Source organism: Cebus imitator, unplaced genomic scaffold, assembly GCF_001604975.1.
Source record: "Cebus imitator isolate Cc_AM_T3 unplaced genomic scaffold, Cebus_imitator-1.0 Scaffold38, whole genome shotgun sequence".
Lineage (NCBI taxonomy): Eukaryota > Metazoa > Chordata > Mammalia > Primates > Cebidae > Cebus > Cebus imitator.
The window spans coordinates 2,730,782-2,751,214 of NW_016107353.1; the positions used below are offsets into that span (position 1 = coordinate 2,730,782).

A 20,433-nucleotide genomic window follows, 5' to 3' on the forward strand; every position below is an offset into this window, starting at 1 on the left:
GCAAATCCACCTGTCCCAGCCTGCCTAAAGACCTCTCAGGAGAGAGCAAAGCTGACTTAGTCCTCCCTGGTTGGAGGAGGAGTTCCTCCATTCTGGACTACACAGTTTGGTCCATACTTTTTCAGCTTCCCACCACCCCCATTCACCCTTCAGCCTACATGCAAAGGCACACACTTTTCCTGATGTGTGATTTCACCACATGGTGAGAAATGAGAGGTGAAACTAAGAGTGAGAGCCAAGAGGCAGAGTCCCAGCTCATCACCAGTTTCTCTGAGGGATGCTAACTGGCTCTCTGGCCCTCACCAGCCAGATCCATGTGAAAAGTTAATCTCTTCCAGGGCAACAGAGCGTCTGCTGACAAGATGAGAGTTTAAGGAAGTAGGTCATGATATGTCTAGTGTGAAGAATGGTGAGGAAAGAGAACTTCAGGAGAAGGGTGTCCCCAGCTGAAGGGTCATTTAAAAGTCAGTATTGCATGGACAGGCATGGGGAGGCTGCCTGGAACCCTCCCAGTCTGTACCGCAGACTGCACCAGCTGTTCCCTGGTCCCTTCCCCCACACTTTTTCCCTTTGACAGGTGACCAGGACCTAAGCACTGGCTCTCCAGCTCCTGGTGCCTGGCTCTAGGCTGACTGAGGTTTCTGTTCCCCAGGCAACCATACGAAAAAAACTGTCCCCGTTAAGGCCCAGACTCAGCCTATACAGCTGACAGACCTCTATCCCGGGATGACATACACGTTGCGGGTTTATTCCCGGGACAACGAGGGCATCAGCAGTACCGTCATCACCTTTATGACCAGTACAGGTGAGAGGGGACCTGGCCTGGCCATCCCCTGCGAGCATGGGGCATTTCATTCTCATCCTCAGCTTCCTGCTTGCCTCTCTCCTCGGAAAGAATACTGGTCCCCACCCCATTTCCCACCTTGCATGGCGTGTCTCAGCTCTTATTATGCATCAGCTGAAGGCTCCCAAGAAGCCAAGGGGAACCCCATGTGCATGCTTAGCGGAGAGGAAACAGTTCTGTTTCTGGCCCTGTGGGGATCCAAAGGAAACAAAGGATCGTTTAATGACAACAGAGAACACTTGGCCCCCTGCTCTGCCTGGTGTGTGTGCACACTTGGTCACTGTCCATGGGTCTGGGGACTGCAAGAGCAGTACAGCCCGGCCTGTGTGCAGGATCCCTTCACGAAGGGTCAGGGGATGGGGCCGTCACAGGGCCTTGATCTAGAAATCGCCCTGGGAGATCAGTGCCTGTGTTACTCCCTTGCCACCATTATGTGTTGTTCAAAATTTCAAAGTGAGTGACACAACTTGTTTGGGGCTTTGTTTTTGTCCCGTTTGCCTCGTCCTAAACGGAGGTGACTTTTGTCATGCGAGGAGAGGGGAAGAAGCTCTCCAGGACTGAACAGTTCTGGCTCTATAGTGGCTTCAGCTGTGGATGAAGAAACATCTTCCTTGTGCCAAATGAACAGGCCAGGTGGGACTCAGCAAAGCATACAGGGTTCAGCAGTCTCTGCTGGTAGGAGTGGCTGGCAGTCCGGAGACTTACAAGGCACTGGCTGGTCTGAGTGTGTGTACCTTTAAACTCAGCCGAGCAGGCTGCCAAGTGGCCCGTATGCTAAGCCCCGGAGCTAATGGTAAGGGTGGGGAAAGAGATTAAGAGAGAAAGGGATCGTACCTTGCCCCCAGGGGATATCCTAATCAGATGCAGGTCATTAAATACACAGGATACAGGAGGGGAGAAAACACACAGTGATTTATATGAACTTCTGAATGTTGTCTTAAATATTCATTACTCCTCCTGCACCTGGCCCTGCGAGGCTGATCCTGGTAGCTTGCATCTTGGGAGTCCCTGCCCATCTGTGTCCACGTCTCACCCCACCCCCTCTCGCCTAGTCTGTCCTGGACCAGCATCTTGTCTTCCTCCCTGTGTCTCCCCCAGTCCTGTGCATTTGCATGCCATCAATTCTCAGAGCGTCTGAGAGTCGGGCTCGCTGATTGAGGCTAGCCAGGCCAACTCAGGCAGGATGTCTGAATGAGTGGCTAGGCTGTCCTGTCACAAGGGGAGCCAGGCCGGGTAGCTGGACAGTGGACCGAGCAGAGCAGGTGGCTGGACTCTGTCTAGCCCAGACGAGGTCCCAAGCTGTTGCTCACTGGTACGTGCATTGGATTTTGCTTCATTACATACTTGAGTCCAGCACAGCGGCAAAAAGCAAAGATGATATTTGAGAATAGAGTTCCATCCTAGGGAAGACTGCCAAAACCAGGGCAGCCTGCTTTCAGAGTCTGACTTCTCCAGGTGCTAAGCCCTAGGGCTGTGGGTGAGGGCTCAGGCTAGAGAGCCAGAGAAAATGGACCAGTCCCTGCCCTCGAGGGGTGTCCTAATCTGATTTGGGGTATTAGGCACCCGATGGAAAAACAATTGATACTATGTATGCTTCTGAACCTAAAGACTCATTTCTCTTTTCCTGCTTGATGGAAAAGCTCGTCCTGATAACTTGCTTTCCAGTGATGAAGGACTCAGCCCTGATGAGTCTTCCCTGATCCCTCCCAGCGACAGCTGGAGTGGGCAGGTTAACCAGCCCAGCTCTGAGTACATAGTGTCCAGTTCTCTCACAGGCTGGCTGGAAATTACTGTCTGCAAACCATATAGGGAAAAGAAAATATTTTCACTTTCTGAAGTCTGTGAGCATGTGTCCATATCCTTCAAAAATACACACTCTCTTTCCTGTGGGTGGACTCCTGAGCCAGGTCCATGCAACCTCAGGGTCCTGTGTTTCACCAAAGCAAGAACTCATGAGCATCTCTGTGCCCTGACCACTGGTCATTTAGACAACCACAGGCTGTCGCTTTAGTCTGCAGACTTGAACGCGCTACAGCGTTCAGGAAGGAAATGGAAGGAAACCCCTGGGAAGGCTGACAGCCTCTCTGATCCTCACCAGAAAAGTCCCAATGGGAAGTTAATCACATCCTTGAAGTGTTTGAAGCCAAAGAGACCTGAGGGGCTACAAACACATAACCCTGGACTCCAAGAGGCCTGCCAGCCCTTCTGTGCTAGGTAGGGGCAGGACAGGGTAAGGCAGGAGGATGCTGGATGCTGAGAGGGGGCCAGCAGTCAGATAGCAGCCTGCCTCAGACCTCAGGAGAGCAGGGAGCAGGGCCTCAGGGGACCTGAATGCAGTCAGCATTTGTGTTTGGGAGAAGCATCTCCTCTGTAGACCTAGGATGGCACAAGGTGTGGAGAGGTGTCAAATGGTTCTTAAGTAAGAACAGCCAAGCCAAATTGTATTTGGGGAAAATCCATCCCTATTATATTTATTAACCTATCCCTATTTCTAGAACACAATTTTCTGCAGACTTTGAGTGACTGGCCTTTCTTCCCTGGCCAAACCCAATTCCTACCAATTAGAATTAGGAGTCATGAGAGCTGTCAGCTTTGCAGGTGTATTGCCTGTTTCTGAGTGGGTGTTGCAGGGTGAGGTGTGGAAGGCACACAGAGCATGATTTCTAGCCCCGTGTAAGAGGCGTGTGGGCCAAGAGGATGCTGTGCTGGCTCCTGTCAGTTATAACTGAGGGTGGCGAGTGCAAATGCACCCTGGTCTTTGCACATTGATGTTACTGGATCCATTAGGAATCTTGAAACAAGTTTAATAGTCCCATTGAGTGTGGCGTTGACAGTCAAAGATAATTGCTCTGGGGCCTTGCTAAAATGCCTTCTTCTCAGAGGCCAATTCTTGGGGTCCCATTATAAATGTGATCATTATTTCCTAAATTTCTCTTGGTCCTTGAAAAACTAAATCGCTTTGATGGAATGTGATTGAGCCCTGCTTACCCCAAATCCCACTTGGTTTTGAACAGGCTTTTGTGTCCAAACTTCACAGGAAATTCTTTTACCTTTTCAGTAAGGACAGGAGGTAACATTTGAACTTCACCTGGTACGTCAGGAATGAAAAGCCACATTTGCTTCCTAATGGCCCATGTGGCCCCTTTCCGCTGGAATGATGGCTTTCTTTCCCAAGAGGAAGGAAGTCTTGTGGAGGCAGCCATCAGGGCGCATCAGAACAAGCACCAGGAAGATGGGGTGCAACTAGGTCATTGACTAGGTGGTTGCAGACACACAAACCAACCTCCTTGCAAAAGGTGGGTACAACTCTCCAGACACATGCTGAAGTAACTCCTTCACCCCAGTGCCAGGTGCAGCACATGGGCAAGGCCGCATCCATATGACCCTGGCTGACATCGGGGGAACCTAAATCCGTATGCCAGGTTAACTGTATTATAGGAAGATTAAGTTGACCCATTAATCAATAAGTAGTCGCTGACTACTTGTTCTGTGACCAGCATTGTGCCAAGTACTAGGACGCCAAAAAGATCCCCTGTCCTCAAGACTTTAATAGTGTAATTGGAAACCCAGGATGGGGCCCAGGAAATGGAACAATTAACTGTTCCACTGCACGGAGTGGCTGGGGGTGAAATCGGAGTTCAGAGGCGGTGTGAGTTAGAGCAAGGGGAGAGTCCGGGAGGAGGGGTAGAGTGTGCAAAGGCGGCAGTGAGCTAGGAGGAGGGCAACAGCCTGGGCTTTCTTGGGCAGGAAGGGCAGGATGCTCGGAAAGGAGACTGGAGCGCCCAGAAGGTGAGGCTTGGGAGCTCAGCCCCCACAGTGGGGAATAAGGAAAGGTGGCACCATTGGAAGCCTCTTAGGAAGGTGGTAACAGATGTCTCGTTGTATCCACAGGAACTGGCAGGCACAGGTGAGGGGACCCCTGGGATAGAACGGAGCAGTGAGAGGAACGGGGAGGCGTTTTGGAAGGAGTGGCAACTCTTAGAGATGGGAACAGTGGTGAGGCCTCTGGCAGCAGCAGGAGAGTTGGGAGAGCTGGGAGAGCCAAGACAGAGGGCAGGAAGATGCAGGTTGAATTTTAAGCATGGGCATCCAAGGAGAGCTGGAGGAGGAGACTCTGGTCTTACAATTGTGGAGGTGGGTGGGAGAATAATGGAGATGAATGAAGGATCATTGGTGATGAGCAGAGCCAAGGAGGTAGAGGTCGGCTTGGGAGAGGCCCACTCAGTGGTAGCAGCTGAAGCACTAAGAATAGAGGGGCTTGAAGTCAGCTTGCTGGGGTACAGAGGAGTTGGTGGGAGCCGAAGAGGGCTAAGAGTACAGTGTACAGTAACGGGGCAGCATGTGAGCTGGAGCTGAAAACTCTGGCAATTTCCTCAAGGGTTTTTGTTTTAAGACACAGAAATAGTTAGGACTTTGAGAGCAGGCTACACAACATAGCAAGACCTTGTCTCTACAAAAAATCAAAAGAATTAGCTTGGTGTGGTGGCATGCACTTGTCCCAGCTACTTGGGAGGCTGAGATAGGAGGATCACTTAAGTCCAGAAGATTGAGGTTGCAATGAGCTATGCTAACACCACTGCACTCCAGCCTGGGCAACAGAGACCCCGTCTCAGAAAGAGGGGAGAGAAGGAGAAGGAAAGGAGGGGAGGGGAGGGGAGGGGAGGGAGGGGGAAGAGAGTAAAGAAAAGGAGGGAAGGAGGGAGGGAGAATGGAAGGAAGGAGGGAGGGAGAATGGAAGGAAGGAGGGAGGGAGAATGGAAGGAAGGAGGGAGGGAGAATGGAAGGAAGGAGGGAGGCAGAATGGAAGGAAGGAGGGAGGGAGGGGGGGTGGCAGGGAAGGAGGGAAGATTAAATAGATAATGACAGATCTATATATATTAAATGGTTATAAATGCTGTGAAATAGAGACAGTGGCCAGGTGGGGGTTGGGGAGAGGGGCTTTGTTTAAGCTGGGAAGGTTCGAAGACCTCTCTGGGGAGGTGCCAGTTGCCAAGGCAGCCATGAGAAGAAGGAGCAGCAGAAGCAAAGGCGCTGCAGTAGGAATGAGGGCGGCCAGCGTGGCTGGAGCGTAGAGCGTGAGGACACAGTGGCGGGAGTTAGGACTGGAGAGATGGCCAGAGCCTGCTCTGATGGAGCTGACAGGTCAGGATAAGGAATGAAGAGTTCTCTTTAATCACAATAAGAAGCTTTGGAGAGTGAAAGCAAGGAAGTGATTCAATCCTGCATGGGGGTCGGAAAGGATCACTGTGACACTGTGGCGGGGGCCTGCTGGGAGCAGGAGTGGAAGCAGCCTGCATAGGCCATGATACTCACAAGCGTGTTCTCACAGGGGTCGACTGCTTTTCAGCCCAGGGCTGCCCTGGGCAGCCAGAATGCAGAGGGCACTTGTTCATCAGTCCTAACCCCGTATGGAGAACTTTCTTGGTGCAGTGCCCTTGGCTGGGCACTGGGAAGACTGTAAAAACAGTTTCTGCCCCCAAGAGGAGCAAAGGGTGGGCTCGCCCTCGCCCCCAGATAACTGCCTCACTAATGGCCTGTGCTGAAGACCTGGGGGCGCACGTGCTGTGGCCCTCATGCTGTTCCCTATGCTCCTGTTGTGTGCCTCTCCCCAGGTGTCTCCAGGCTGGCTGGCTCCAGGGCTACTTTGTGTGTGTTCAGTTCCTTTGATCCTTCCCTTCTGTCACAGAGTCTGGAGTTCTGCATTTCAGGAGAGGTCGCTTTTGTTCAACTCCAGTCAGTAGAAAGAATAAGGGCGCGTTGGTACTGACCACACCCTCCTCCCAAACTCAAACCCAGCCATTGGGCCATCAAGAACACCGTCACATGACTCCCGAGCACCTGTTCTTCAGGCCCTCCTGCAGGCCTTTCAAATCACAAAGGGATCTGCCCCCTTTGAAACAGGTCTCCACATATGCTGGGCATGGACAGAGAGGGATTCACTGTCACTGGCTGGAGGGGTCACATCGGCTTGTCACAGACCAGCAGGGGTCACCCTGTGTGGAGGAGTCTGGAAGTGGCGTGGACTGGAGCAGAAGGCACAGCCCCAGCCCCTGCCCCACATGGCTGCTGACCTGGCCAGGGCTACCCACATCAGGATTGCCTTTGCTGTCAGGAAGCGCATGATCTACTAGAGAGATGTGAAAAGACAGGGCATCCTGGGCCTCCACGTGGTCCAGTCCCCACCCTTAGGAAGCTTGGATGGCTCCGGAGCCATGCTCTGGGCAGGGATGCTGCTCTGCGTCTGCACAGCCTGCGACGCTGTTCTCAGCAAGTTTTTTGCAACATTTCTTGATAAGTAGCATCCGGCCCCTGTTTCTCACCTGGGGTCATCCATGGGGAATCATACTTCCCTGGCCAATCTGTGGCCGTCCCTCAGTCCCCACTAGGCTGTGACCAGCCCTCTGGTTTGCAAGAATGCCATGCCTCGTCCCTAGGACACTTCCCCCTTCCTAAAGGACCTGTTCAGCCTTCTGCTTCTTATTTGCTCCTTGTACCCCTTTCCTTTGCTGCTTTTCTGATCTTTTGACCTTGGCTCTTTAATTATTTTCTTTTTGTCCTTTAGCGGGGTAGTTTGGGCCAGAAGGCTGCTAGGTGGTAGCGTTAGGCTCCAGGAGAAACATCCACGTGAAATAGCTGAAGTTCTTCCCTCCATCTCCCTCCTCACCATCTCCCCCATGAAATCATTCACGGGTTTGCTTCTGGCCCTCCCCGCCAGCTTACACCAACAACCAAGCGGACATCGCCACCCAGGGCTGGTTCATTGGGCTCATGTGTGCCATCGCCCTCCTGGTGCTGATCCTGCTCATCGTCTGTTTCATCAAGAGGAGTCGCGGTGGCAAGTACCCAGGTGAGATGTGAGAGGCGTGGGCTTACAGGGCAGGGCGCTTTCCTGCGAGTCTCCAGGTCTCCAGCCAGATCCGGGCACTGTGTTCTCTCAGTGAAGCCAGCCCTTGCCAAGCTTGGAAATACAGTCCTCTTGCCTGTGCTGTGCATCTTCGAGCTGCCAACAAGCACTTGAGTTAATTAAGTTCGCCTGAGGTGGGCGGATGGCACAGTCCAGGCAGCCTCAGAGAGGGGATGGAAGGAACCCTGGCTCCTATTAAGAATGACCTTTCCTCCCCTTGATTCACCACCCATCTGCTCTGTAAATTGGCTTTTTTTCAGCCTGAATCTCATTAGGATCCTGTGTCCTGGGGAAGGAGAAAGGAAGAAAGGCATTTTCTCTAACCATGTCCCAGAGAATGGGGAGAGGAGGGGTCTAGGGAGAAGCAGCACCCCCATGAGAGAGTTCCAGAGGTGGGCACTCAGCAGGACGACGGTGTAACCACCGATATCACTAGCAAGGGTCAGAAGCTCCAACGCAAGGAGCAGGGAGAGGCTGAGGGTGGATGGCATTGGTAGGGACCCACATGGCCTTAAAGGGCTTTGGGCTTCCCTATAGTCCCAAGGAGGCCTCAAGATCCTTCAGCCCCTGGCCGGGAACAGTGACTCACACCTGTAATCCCTGGACTTTGGGAGGCCAAGACAAATAGATCACTTAAGGTCAGGAGTTTGAGACCAGCCTGGCCAACATGGCGAAACTCCGTCTCTACTAAATATTTGAAAATCAACTGGGCGTGGTGACAGGTGTCTGAGGTCCTAGCTATTCAAGAGGCTGAGGTGGGAGGATCACCTGAGCCTGGGGAGGTCAAGGCTACATGAGCTGTGCTCGTGCCACTGCACTCTAGCCTGGGTGACAGAGTGAGACCCTATCTCACATAAATAAAATTTTAAAAGAGAGCCTCCAGATGGTGGCTCATGCCTATAATCCCAGCACTTTGGGAGGCTGAGGCGGGTAGATCACTTGAGGTCAGGAGTTCGAGACCAGCCTGGCCAACATGGTGAAACCTCATCTTTACCAAAAATATAAAAAATTAGCTGGGCATAGTGGCAGGCACCTGTAATCCCAGCTACTTGGGAGGCTGAGGCAGGAGAATCGCTTGAACTGGGAGACAGAGGTTGCAGTGAGCCAAGATTGCACCATTGCACTCCAGCCTGAGTGACAGAGTGAGACTCTGTCTCAAAAAAAATAAAAATAAAAAAAGATCCTCTAGCCCAGACAGACCAAGGTCAAGGACAAGGACCTCTTGCATTCTTGTTTCTGAAAATATTGATTGTTTTTCACACAGGGGCAAGAGAGCCATCTGTCTGTGATGGGGTGGGTAGGGTGACAGGAGACAGGATAATGGATGACCCTGAAAGCAAAAATCTGGCTGGACTGCAGGAAGAAATTTCTCCCTCCCCAGAAAGCCCCATCACCAAACACACCCGTGCTCCCCAAATGCTTCCTTCTCTCCATCTCTTAGAACAGGTCCTCCCCCAGGACCCCCCTAAAACTCAACACAAAGGAAACAGAAGAGAAAGGAGACTCAATTCTTTTTTATTCCCCATGCTCAAGTACCCACAGACTAGGACTCTGAACAGCTGTGCCTTGACTTGAGTGAGGGAGGGCAGGAAATGATTGTTTCTTACTGGTGAGCGATGTTTTCTTCCANAAAAAAAAAAAAAAAAAAAAAGGATACATAAAGAAGCTTTCATGTAAGCACCTGCTGTGTGTCCGCCTCTGTGCTGTGCACTAGGGATACCAGAGGTAAAATGATCTCTCCTCAAGGACAGTGCAGATGACATAGAAAGAATGAGCACAGCACAAGACAGGGCCTTGGCTGAATGCTCCCTCGTCACAGAGGAGGTGGAGGAAAGGGGGCATGCCAACAAGGGGGGTCACAGAGAAGAGACACTTTCCATCCCATTGGTGTGTACGGCACACAGACCTCCAGCCTGGAGGAAAGAACCAGCCTTCTGTGATGGGCATGAGAAATGTGCACAAACAGTTACACCACAGAGCAGAACAAGAAAGGTGCAAAAAGTGGCTTGTTTGTCTTTGGCAAAGGAAGCGATCACATGCTTATTGTCTTTTGGGGAGACTTAATGGAGATTTGGTTGGGGGAGCTTGGTGGGAGGAGATTTCTGTTGTTAGCAGAGATGTAAAAGACCCCTGGGGCTGAGAAGGAGGTGGCAGAATCAACTTGGCAACTGATTGAGTACAGGAAGCAAAAACAAGGGAGGTGTCTATGGCGCCTTGTTAAAAAAGAATGCCAGTGAGCCCAGGGCGGTGCCTTCTGGCCCTGCATTCAGGGAGCCCTGGAGAGCAAGAGCGTGTACTTAATCATTGTGTCTGTGTCTTTGCTTCTCTTCTTGACCAAGTACGAGAAAAGAAGGATGTTCCCCTTGGCCCTGAAGATCCCAAGGAAGAGGATGGCTCGTTTGACTATAGGTGCGTGATCTCCCTCCTCCTCTCTGGAGCAGGCTGTCCTCACCGTCCCTGAGGCACCACCCTCACCGACGAGCAGCTCCGCTTGGCTGAGAGGCCATGAGTAGTTGTCCTTGCCCATTGGCTGTCACTCTGCCTCTCTGGCAGCACCGTGGTGGAGAGCACGTGCTGCTGAGTTTACTCAGAGAGGCTTCTCATCCTGAGAGTGCCAGACGAGGCTGCCCCCCAGGAGACACTGCCTGACGCATGCACGCATTCGTTTGATGAACGGCATTTCCTTCAGTCAACTGCACAGCTCAAACACATCAAGCTCCCTGTTTATGTCTTTCCACCTTTTCACTCTCACCACGAGCCCCGGGACCCTCTTGCTGTGAGATAAGCTCAGCTCTCAGGCTGATTCTCTGCCCACACTCCACCCCTAACCCTGAAGATAATGACCCTGGGAGGCTGTGCTGTCTTAAAGCCTCAATGAATGAAGGTGGGGTGATTCCAGGTCATTTCTCCATGAACTTGGCGCTATCTTTGGGCTCTAGATCGGAATGGGCCTGGGAAAGGCATCTGGTCCAGTGTCCTATGCCCCTGATAAGAGGACTGAGGCCCAGATCAGGAAGCGAGTTGTCTAAGACTTTTCCACTCTTACCAACCAATGAGTTAGTGCCAGAGCTGGGAAAGCCTGGGGCCGCACTGTTCTATACTTCTATACCCGTGCTCCCTGTCCTTCCTGGATGCGTCTTCGTATCTAGGCTTAACAATGCTGTTGTCTGTCCGTGGTGATAGTGAGTATGTTCTGAGCTGAGGGAAGATGCAGGGTGGGCTGTGGAGTGTCATTCCCAGACCAAGTGCTATGGGAGGGAATGTCTGATGAGAGCCCTCCCTCCACACGCCACCCAGTTACTGCCTGGGCCCAGGTCCCCTTGTCCTCTGCTGCAGTCTCCTTTTCCTGTCCTGGGCCTCTGCCACTCTGCCCATCAGCCTGGAAGGCATAATCAGATCAATGGGTGGCAGAGCCACTGCCCCCACAGGAGCCTGTCTGGCAGCTCATGGGCCATGACCGTCCATCCAGTCCCGACATCCCCATGAGCCTCCCAAAAGGGCAGGCATAAGAGGCCCCTTCCCACCTTCCCTGGCAGAGCCCGGCTTCCCCATGGGCTGAGACTTCCCTGGCTTTTTGTTCCAAAAGCCACAGGAATTCTCCCCCCGACTCAGTGCAGCCAGAGAGGAGGGGCATGGACCTCCCCCAATACCAGGCTGGGCAGCCTGCCCTGCAAGGAGCTGCTTCCTCGTGCACCTCTCCTGCCCCAGACACCAAAGCTGCCTCCTCCTCACAGCTACTGACGCTGGGTCCACGTGCACAGGAGCATGCCTCGGCTGCACCGCTACACGTACACAGTCTTCTGCTCGGGCTCTAGGAGGTCTGCAGCGTCCATCCTAGAGCCCTCCCTTGGATGAGTCTAAGAGCCCTAGCCTGGGAAAAGACTCAGATTCATACATCAAAGGAAGAGCTAAGTTTCTAGTGGGGATAGGCCTGGGGCGAGGAGTGTGGTTCTTCTCACTCCAGGCCGTGGCTGAGTGGCTGACCACTTTTCCCGTGGGGTCCCCTCTGTTTTTCTCCCCTATGTCTGTCCACCTGGACCTTGAAGGTATCTCTGAAGCTAGGCCAACAGGAGGTCAGACCAGGACCACCCCTAATCACTCTGGTCTCTTTCAAGCTTCCCTTAGGAGAGATCTGTTATTTTCAGACCTAGATCCCCTATTCCCTCCACAGCCTGGCAAACTACAGACCTCTCCCCTGCCCCTCCCGCTGGCTGGGCTGTCACTCTCCAGTGGTTGCACGTAGCTTAGCTGCCTGGACCCAGGGGAAGAATTCCCACATAGCACAGTCCTCATGCCCCTGCACATGGGGTAGAGGGCCCAGGGAAGGGGTGCGTGCCAACAAGACCTGCAAGTATGGTGAGGAGCCTGGCAGTTCCCCTCCTCCAGTTGGCAAACAGTGACTTCCACTTCCTGCACAGACAGCACAGCCCCAGAAAGCTGCCTCCCTCACACTGTCTCTCAGTGCACGGCTGCCCCATGAATACAGTTAGGCTGGACTCATGGGGCAGCTCTGGCAGGGTGGGCTAATTGCTTTCCGTCTTCTAACACAGCCCCAGCCCTGGATCGCTGCCCTCCCGACAGCTGTCTTTGCCTGGCACTGCTATTAGAAGTGAGAAGGCACTGCCCGCTGTAATGGCAACTCAGCTGGTTGTCTTCCCCATGTCCAGGAAGGACTGGGGGTGGGTAGGGAGCTGAGGGTAAGGGAGGGTATGGTGTGCATCTGCTCAGATCGCCTGGCACCGCTGTGGTCCCACCCGCTGAGACCCAGACTCCCACTGCTCATCCACAGTTGCCTCCTGCCCAGGAACCAGGCTCACCTCTGAAGTGTAGCCAGCAGCACCTGGTCCCTGCTCTGAGCCTTTCCAGCCAAGGGAAGGGACATGGCGCCTGAGCAGATGCTGGCTCAGGGAGCAGCTCTGTGCCTCCAGCTGTTCCCAGCAGGCACATGCCACTTTACCCAGAAGCCTCCCAGCCCTCCCTGCGCAAGGGGAGCTTAAGGCCAGGGCCTGTGGGCCTCAGAAGGGCTGGGCAGGGTCCTCCGAGCCTTGCCATCTTCTCAGGTTTGCTGGCGTCCCCTGCCTCCCTGTGTGCCCCCTGCCCCACACCACTCTCACTCACCTGTACTTGCTAGGCCCAAAGCAATTGCATCTTTTTATAGATCAAGCAGATAGCTCAGCAAAATACACCAAGACAGGGAAGCAGAGAGGCGGGGGAGAGGCTTTTCCCTTTAAAAGCCTTTCTTTCTGTCAAGGAGAGAGTGTTTCCCTACAGAGTCACAGGTCTTGGGAGATCAAAGCTGGGCCAGCCCCTCTTGATGGACAGACTGAGGCCCAGGTCACAAAACCACACAGTGATACACTCGGGACTAGAGCCATCCCATATGGCCTCACAAGCAGTGGCTCTGTCTCACCATGGGGTGGCCATCCTCTGTCCACTCCCACCACAGAGACCCAGTATCATGGAAAGGACCTGGACCAGGAGCCCAAAAAGCATGGGTTCCAGTCCCTGCCCTGCCCTGACCTGCAGCCTCCCCTTAGGGAAGGTGCTTGTCCTCTCTAGGCCTCCATTTCCCTTCTGTAGAGCTGGCTGGACAGGGGAGGGTGAAGGGGGGCTGGACTGGGTGGTCTCCTGGGTCCCATCCTCTCTGAGCTGTGTAGGGGATGTGTTGGCAGGAGGCAGCTGCCCCGTTCCACCCCACCTGAGATTCTCTGTCTCTCTGGCCAGTGATGAGGACAACAAGCCCCTCCAGGGCAGCCAGACGTCTCTGGACGGCACCATCAAGCAGCAGGAGAGTGACGACAGTCTGGTGGACTATGGCGAGGGTGGCGAAGGTCAGTTCAATGAAGACGGCTCCTTCATCGGCCAGTACACGGTCAAAAAGGACAAGGACGAAACAGAGGGCAACGAAAGCTCAGAGGCCACGTCACCCGTCAATGCCATCTACTCTCTGGCGTAACAGAGCCCACCCAGGCACAGCCACCACTTTGCAAGTGGGAGGAGGGGAGAGGGGGAGACGAAGCCACGGCAGACCTACCACAAAGCCACCACCACCTTCAGGGACAAGGGTACGATATGGGGGTCTGCCAAGCTGTGAGGACCAGTAACCACCAAGCCACCCACAAGCCCCTCCCAATGATCCCCCCTTCAGCCCCGGGTGCCACCAGTGTGGGGGAGCTGGAGCCGTGGCTGAGCTCAGCTGGAGGGAGCCTGGTCCCTCTCCCCGTCTCACAGCCACCCCGAGCGTTCCACCACTGCCCGCCGTGGCCTCGGCGCACGCTCCCCGTTTCTGTTGGTCACGGGACTTCTCATTGTCTTAATTTCGCTTTGTGCATCCTTCCCCTCCCCAGACCCAATGTCTCAGATTTTTTTTTTTTTCCTTTTGAAAAAGTGTCCCTGGAAAAGAAAGAATAAGTGGATTCTGCCCCAGGAGACTGCAAAGTTAGGCAAAAAGGATTGATCCATACCAGAACACGTAGACAGGCTGTAGTATTCTAACCAACCTCTGGGCCAATGCGTTTCCGAAGGATGCCTTTCTCGCCATATGCCTCCCCCGGCCCCCAACCCCTCTGCCTCGGCCTTGTCAGTTGCTGAGCTGGGCTTGGCTTCTTTCTGGAAAATGACAGTATTTTTGGCAGGGAGAAGGTGTGCAGGCCTCTTTGCTGCTCTCTGGTTCGGCTGGGAGGTGCGTTTACCTCTTGCTCCTCCTTCCCCCCCCCCCCGCCCTCTTCTCTGGAGCATCTAAGATGTGAACTGAAGGAGTTTGAGGAACCGGAGTGGGCACTGATAGAAAGGACTTTGACGCCAGTGACTGTGCACCTCAAGCAGAAGAAAATCAGGTGTCTGGTCTGGGGGAACTGTGCCTACCTCAAGAGAGAAGAAAAAGGCTGGGTTTGGACTTCCTTCCTCCCCACTGGTGAAAGCCAGGATGTAGACAGAGGGCTACACCCACTCTGTCCAGAGTAGAGGGCACCTGTCCATGTGGCGGGGCCCATGCTGCCACCCTCAAGGAGATGGAACCCTGTGATGCAAAAGCTTTGCTGGTATGTTTGGGGCATAAGGCACTGCCCCCTCTTCTGTCTCTAGCAGATATCATCTTCTCAGCCAGTTCTGTAGGATACCGAGGTTCTTGTTTGACGCGGTGTGTGGATGGGGACTTGCCTGAGACTGAGCCGGTCTGCCCTTTCATTGGAGTATATACATATCAGGGGACCCTGAGGTGGCACCGTGCTCAGTGCTGTGATGCCCCCGCCTGGGGATGACTCAATGCTCTTCGTATGCCTTATGCAGCGCTGATCTGTCCCTGGAGTTCCCAGGTTCCCAGCCCCTCCCTGCAAGCCTTGAAGCCTCCAGCAACGTCTGTCTCCAGGAGAGCAGGGCAGCCTATGCAAGTGTTCCGGCAGGACCAGAAATGGCCACTCAACACACGTCCTCACGTCACCCCAAACGGAGACACTCGCAGACCTGCAGTTCTCAGACCGAAGGTGCTGCCTTCATCCTCCCTCCCCACCTAATGCATTTTTGAAACCAAAGGTACCTAGCCTCAGAGACAGAGAAGAAGAGGGGGAGATCTTGAGTCTAAGAGGAACGCTTTAGCTGTTTCTGTAGCTCAGGTCAGTTTCAGGAGGGTGAAGCTGATTCCCAGGAACGGATCAGCTGCCACAGGCACAGCCTCCCATTTGAGCCTCCAGCTGCTAGCCAGGGGGCCTGGGCCGGACCAGGGCTCTGTCCTTCAGTGACTTTATTAAAGCGTCATTTGCCACATGTTTAAGCCGCAAAGGTATTAGCAATGCTTGCATCATTAATCATCATTCAGCTGAAGGTCGAGCCGGTAGACACATACTCTCTGTCTGCTGGTAAGGAACCGTAGCCCAGAACTGAGCCAATAAGATTGAACCTGAGAGTGTGTGATGGTCATTTGGGCCAAGCCCCAGCCAGGGCTGCTGCCTGGGTGCCTGAGGGGCAGCTTATCACAGTGCAAGGGGACAGGGTAAACAGCAGGGGGTGGGGCGTGAGCTTGGAGGGCCCTCCCCTCGCTTCCCTCCAACACCTGCTTGGATACTAAGCCCAGTGTCCCTGAAGGGAATGCCAGGGAAGTGTGCCTGTGAGCTGAATTAAAGGACTGGGCGTTTCCCGAAAACTCTTTGGATCTGAGCAGAGTAATCAGTTTCTCAGACACTCACTCCATACTGCACCGTACATGCCAGTGAACTCACTGCACCGAAAGCAGGCTCTTAGGGCAGGAAGGGACGGTGAGAAAGTCTGCCACACCACCTGGTGACTGGGAAGGGCTGCTTCCCTCGTCAGGGTCTCGGGGAGAAGCGAACCCACAGCCTTTGCACCTTGTTCCAGTGTCATACTAGGCTCTGTACTGTCCTTTGTATATGAAGAAAATGTTATTGTGGGTGCTGAGGACTGCCCCCCATCACCACACAATCCCACCCTTCAGAACAGGAGCAAATTTGAGGTTGAAGAATTAAGTTTTCGCTGAGCAAGGAAGGCAGGTGGTCCGAGAGATCAAATGCTGAGGCGTGGGGATTGCAGGATTCAAGAGGCAGCACCTTTGAGGAAGAGGAGGGTGCATTTTCCATGGAGCCCATGTCAGAGTCCAGCCCAGCTCAGCAGGATAGCAGCACTCCCTGCCAGCTGGGTCTCCCAGGCAACTACCCCAAGACATACCAACAATGAAGGCAGGACAGCACCATGCCATCAGCACTCCGTCCTGTCTGGCTGGGAGGAAAGAGTGCTGGACATCTTGCCGTGACTCCAGAAGTTCGGTTGACTGGCCTGCAATCCCATCTGTGTGCTCAGCTCTAAGAGCTGTGGTTTCCTGTGCTTTCATTTGTCCATCCATCCATTCATTCAGCAAATACCCTGAAATCCAGTCTGAACTAAGGCCTGAGCCTTGTATACCATGGCATGTGAGTTAGATGCAGTCCCTGCCCTCACGGGGCTGACAGTCCTGAAATCAAGTGCTGGGACACAGTGGTCACTGGGTTGGGAGCATTCTTCCCTCTATTGCTTAAGCCACTGATGGCTACAAGATTGAAGGGAAGGATTCTGAGGGAGAGCTTGGTCCATCTGGTCACCAAAGCTGGGCAGAACAGGGCAGTCAGGAACCACGTGTGGCTTGAGAAACAGTCCTGCTTCCTGAGCCTCTTCGCTCTGCCTCTTGGGGCAAGCTCCTCCACCTGTCTGTATTTTTATGCCTCACTCAGTCCCTCCTTGAATACCTCTTTCCATAGAGAGTCATGGGCTCCCTGAAGGAGTGTCAAGGCCAGGGTTAGGGAGGTACATGGCCATGGGTCGGGGACAGCTGCCTCTCACCTTGCCTGGGTGAGGGTGAATGGGATTCATCTTTCCCTGCCTTGCTTTTGAGGAGACGGCTGAATTTAAGCTAACAGGAAAGCCAAAGCAGCACCCTCCTTTGTGCTCTGAGAGGCTGAAGACATCTGGTCTACCTCCCCACCCCCACCCCTGGCAAGTCATGAAGTCTGGAGAAGTGACCACAGGTCTGGAAGTCAGCCAATGCCAACATTGCTTGCCCTGCAAGGTGCATCTAGGCCCACAGAATGCATTCGTAGTTTCCCTGGCCACAGCCTTGGGAAGAGGGTGGAAACACCAAGGATGTGTGGGTTTCCCAGCTAAGGGACAAGCTCCCCTGCCCCACCCAGCGCCCATGCACGCTCGCACACGTACAGCAGACCGCAGCCCTGTTGTCAGCAGTGCTTCCCAGGGATAGCGATCCACATTCCGACATTGTCCTGGAGAGGGTTAGTCCACATCCAGGTTGTGTGAGATGAGATGCAAAGGGCTCTGTGTAGGTGTGGAACGCAACTTAGAGGAGCTGGAGAGGCCACCTGGGTTGGGCCCTATTTAGGTCATTGCTGTTGGCAGCACCTAGAGAGAGCATCCAAGCCGAAGGAGTGGGGAACTTTGCCCCAGCAATGGCACAGGCAGCAGGCTCTTTCTGGCACCCTGTGCTGGAGCAGGGCCAAGTCTTAGGGCATCACAAACAACCCATCTGATGGAAGGAGCAGGGACATAGCACATTTTTGTCTTTGTGAGGCTGCTTTGCTAACTCTCTGAGGAGAGGAAGCCTCTTAGGCTTTCCATCGGCTGGGGCTGATGCCAGAGAATCTCTTTTGTGAGGGGGCAACCAGTTCCCGGGAGGCCAGCACAGGGCACCACTCCCCGCTCCTGATGCCTTGGTGCAGAGTGACCTCCCACCCAGTCACCACTCCAGCCAGCCCCAGACAAACACACACAAACCTGTGGTTGTGGTTGGGTCTACCCCGTTAGCTGGTAAAGGGTCCTGCTTGAGCTCTGCGTGGTGGCTGAGGAGTAGCATAGAGGAACGCCCTGATTTTTAAAAAGAATGGGACTCAAACCAATGAAGCAAAGAGCTTGACGTGTCAGGAGGAGACCAGGGCCCTGGGAGGTGTAGACAAGCTGGGGAAAGTCAGACCAGCGCCCTCCCTTCACCTAGAAGGGGCTACCCTATGTGAGTTCAAGCCAGACCATGTGGCTGTCCCCAGCCTGCCCAGCGCAAGCCCAGGGAAGTGTCCTTTCTTTCCCTTCCTTACTAATAATGGGCCTTCCTGAGACACATTCAGAGAAGGATCAGAGGGAAAGGAGAACCATCCAGGAGAGCCACAAGCGCCCACCAAATAGTGTCAAGCCTCACCTGAAACTGATGTTCCTCCTATCAGCATGCTAGTATTAAATGGGTGTTCCATAATGAGAAGAATGGAAATGAAATAGGTACGAAGGCATCTCACTTAGGACAGAATCAGATTTCAGCACGTGAAGGAATCCCAAAGCTGATCTCATTGAAATGATTTATGGTACAGACAAGGATATGCACATCCGCAGAGGTGAAGAGACGTTTGCTCAAGATCACATAGCTGGTGTACTAAGGTAAGGTTAGGGCTTGAGCCTGGGCCTTCTGACTCCTTGTCCAGTGTTCTTTCCTCTCACCACAGCTGCCTCCTTTGAAACAGAGGTATTAAGATCTGTCCTTCCGGTTCACCCTCTCAGACCTCTCTACTGCCTCTCCTGCATCCCCCATATGCCTCCCAAAATGAAAGACAAACAGGATTTTTTCAGGGTCCAAGATCAGTCTGTCTGTGATCAGCCTGTTTCACCCAGCCGTGCAGATAAGGGCAGATCAGGGCCAGTGGAATAGAATAGCTGATTGGTGTTTGTTACTGTGAACATTAGACCATACCCCCTAGAACGGTGTCTCTTGCTTTGTAACACATCGGGCCTTCAGCATGCTGTATTTCTCAGAAGCGAGGGCATCTCTGTCCATTCTGCCCGTGGCCACAGGGTGCAGAGAGGCAGCAGGGCCCATGCAAGCCTGCCACCCTGGGATTGCCTGGGCTGGAGTTCAGCAGACATCAAGACTTGTGAAGCAATAAACACAAAACTCTGGGAGAAGATATCCAGAATTTTGTGCACTACTCTGTTTCTTTTTCAAAAAGGAGGCAGATCAGATGGCCCTGAGCTGCCCCTTTTTTCTGATTCCCAATGGCAATGTCCTCAGTCAGTGTTGTCCCTCTGCCCAGCTCCCCAGCTCTTTGCCAACTTCTTCACACTCCTCTTGAGCTGAGCATCAGTCGCCTGGGACATGGCCACCTTCTGTCCTGCTCCCACTCCCGACCCATGCTGGACCCCGGAGGACCTCCTGCCCTGCCCCCAACACACACCCATATCCCTCACCATTCCAATTTGTTCTTTTCCATGGGGAAGTTTTTTCCCTAGTGTCTCCATCCCTTCCTACGTGTCCACACACACACACAAATTGGTCTGATCTTTTTTCCATTGGTTAAACATTTAACTCCGTGCCAGACCTTGTTTTAACCCCTCTCACATCATGTTCTTTCCTTTTTTGCGAGTTATTTTGCATTAACCAACTTTGTCAGTGACAGATGCGTATCTGAGGGTGTCACGCACAACCTTCAGCAGGGAAGACTTCTGGGCCATGGAGGACCGTCTAATACATGGACTTATAAACTGACTGCATGAGCAATGAAAAGGCCAAATTATTCTGATTTTTTTTTTTGAATCACTGTAAAAAAACTGATTTCTTTTGTATAGAGAACACTAAAAGTATAATAAAAGTTGTTCAAAATGGACTTTTGCCATGTGACTTGCTCATTTTCCTGATTCGTTCTTATAAATGGATAGGGGAGGGGTGTCAAGGGGCTGATGACACAAGCAGATTGAAGGGTTTTGCATGAGCGCCAGACAGCACACTCTTCCAGAATTCCACCATGCCATCCCCCATCTAGAAGTTGCCCTTATTCTGGAAGACTCATTTGCACAATTTGTGTTTTAAACATACTGTGACTAGTATAGGAATGTGTAACGTGTACACTCATGGAGACACCCTTTGATTCAACGTGATGCGTGTGCTTGTCCACCATTGAAAAAGTGCCATGCTAGGGAAGTTGGGAGAACGAGAGAAATTTGCCATGGTGCCCCATCTCCTAGCCCCTCCTCTTTCTGCACCCCTTGCCCAGCATTGTGCCTGGCACAAAGTAGACACTTCATATTGTTGAAAGAATGAATAAAACCCCTCTCAGTAGACTCAAAGGAATCTTGGCCAACAACCAAAAAGAGGCCAGGCACAGTGGCCTGTACTCCCAGCACTTTGAGAGGCCCAGGTGGGTGGATCATCTGA

The 20,433-nt window shown here is 53.1% G+C and overlaps 1 protein-coding gene across 20 annotated transcripts in view; it reads left to right on the forward strand.

The window, feature by feature from the left end:
- Positions 1 to 19,885, forward strand: part of NFASC (neurofascin) — a 204,432-nt gene extending 184,547 nt beyond the window's left edge. For 11 of the 20 annotated variants that reach the window (XM_017525417.2, XM_017525422.2, XM_017525423.2 and 8 more), the window contains 3 exons: positions 7,560 to 7,691; positions 10,088 to 10,157; positions 13,473 to 19,885. In XM_017525417.2, coding sequence (XP_017380906.1) covers positions 7,560 to 7,691; positions 10,088 to 10,157; positions 13,473 to 13,704 — 434 coding nt within the window. In that variant the 3' untranslated portion in view covers positions 13,705 to 19,885. Of the gene's footprint in view, positions 1 to 652; positions 806 to 7,559; positions 7,692 to 10,087; positions 10,158 to 13,472 lie in introns of all 20 variants that reach the window. The other 9 variants (XM_017525411.2, XM_017525413.2, XM_017525414.2 and 6 more) reach the window with 1 other exon arrangement.
- The last annotated feature ends 548 nt before the right edge of the window (positions 19,886 to 20,433 follow it).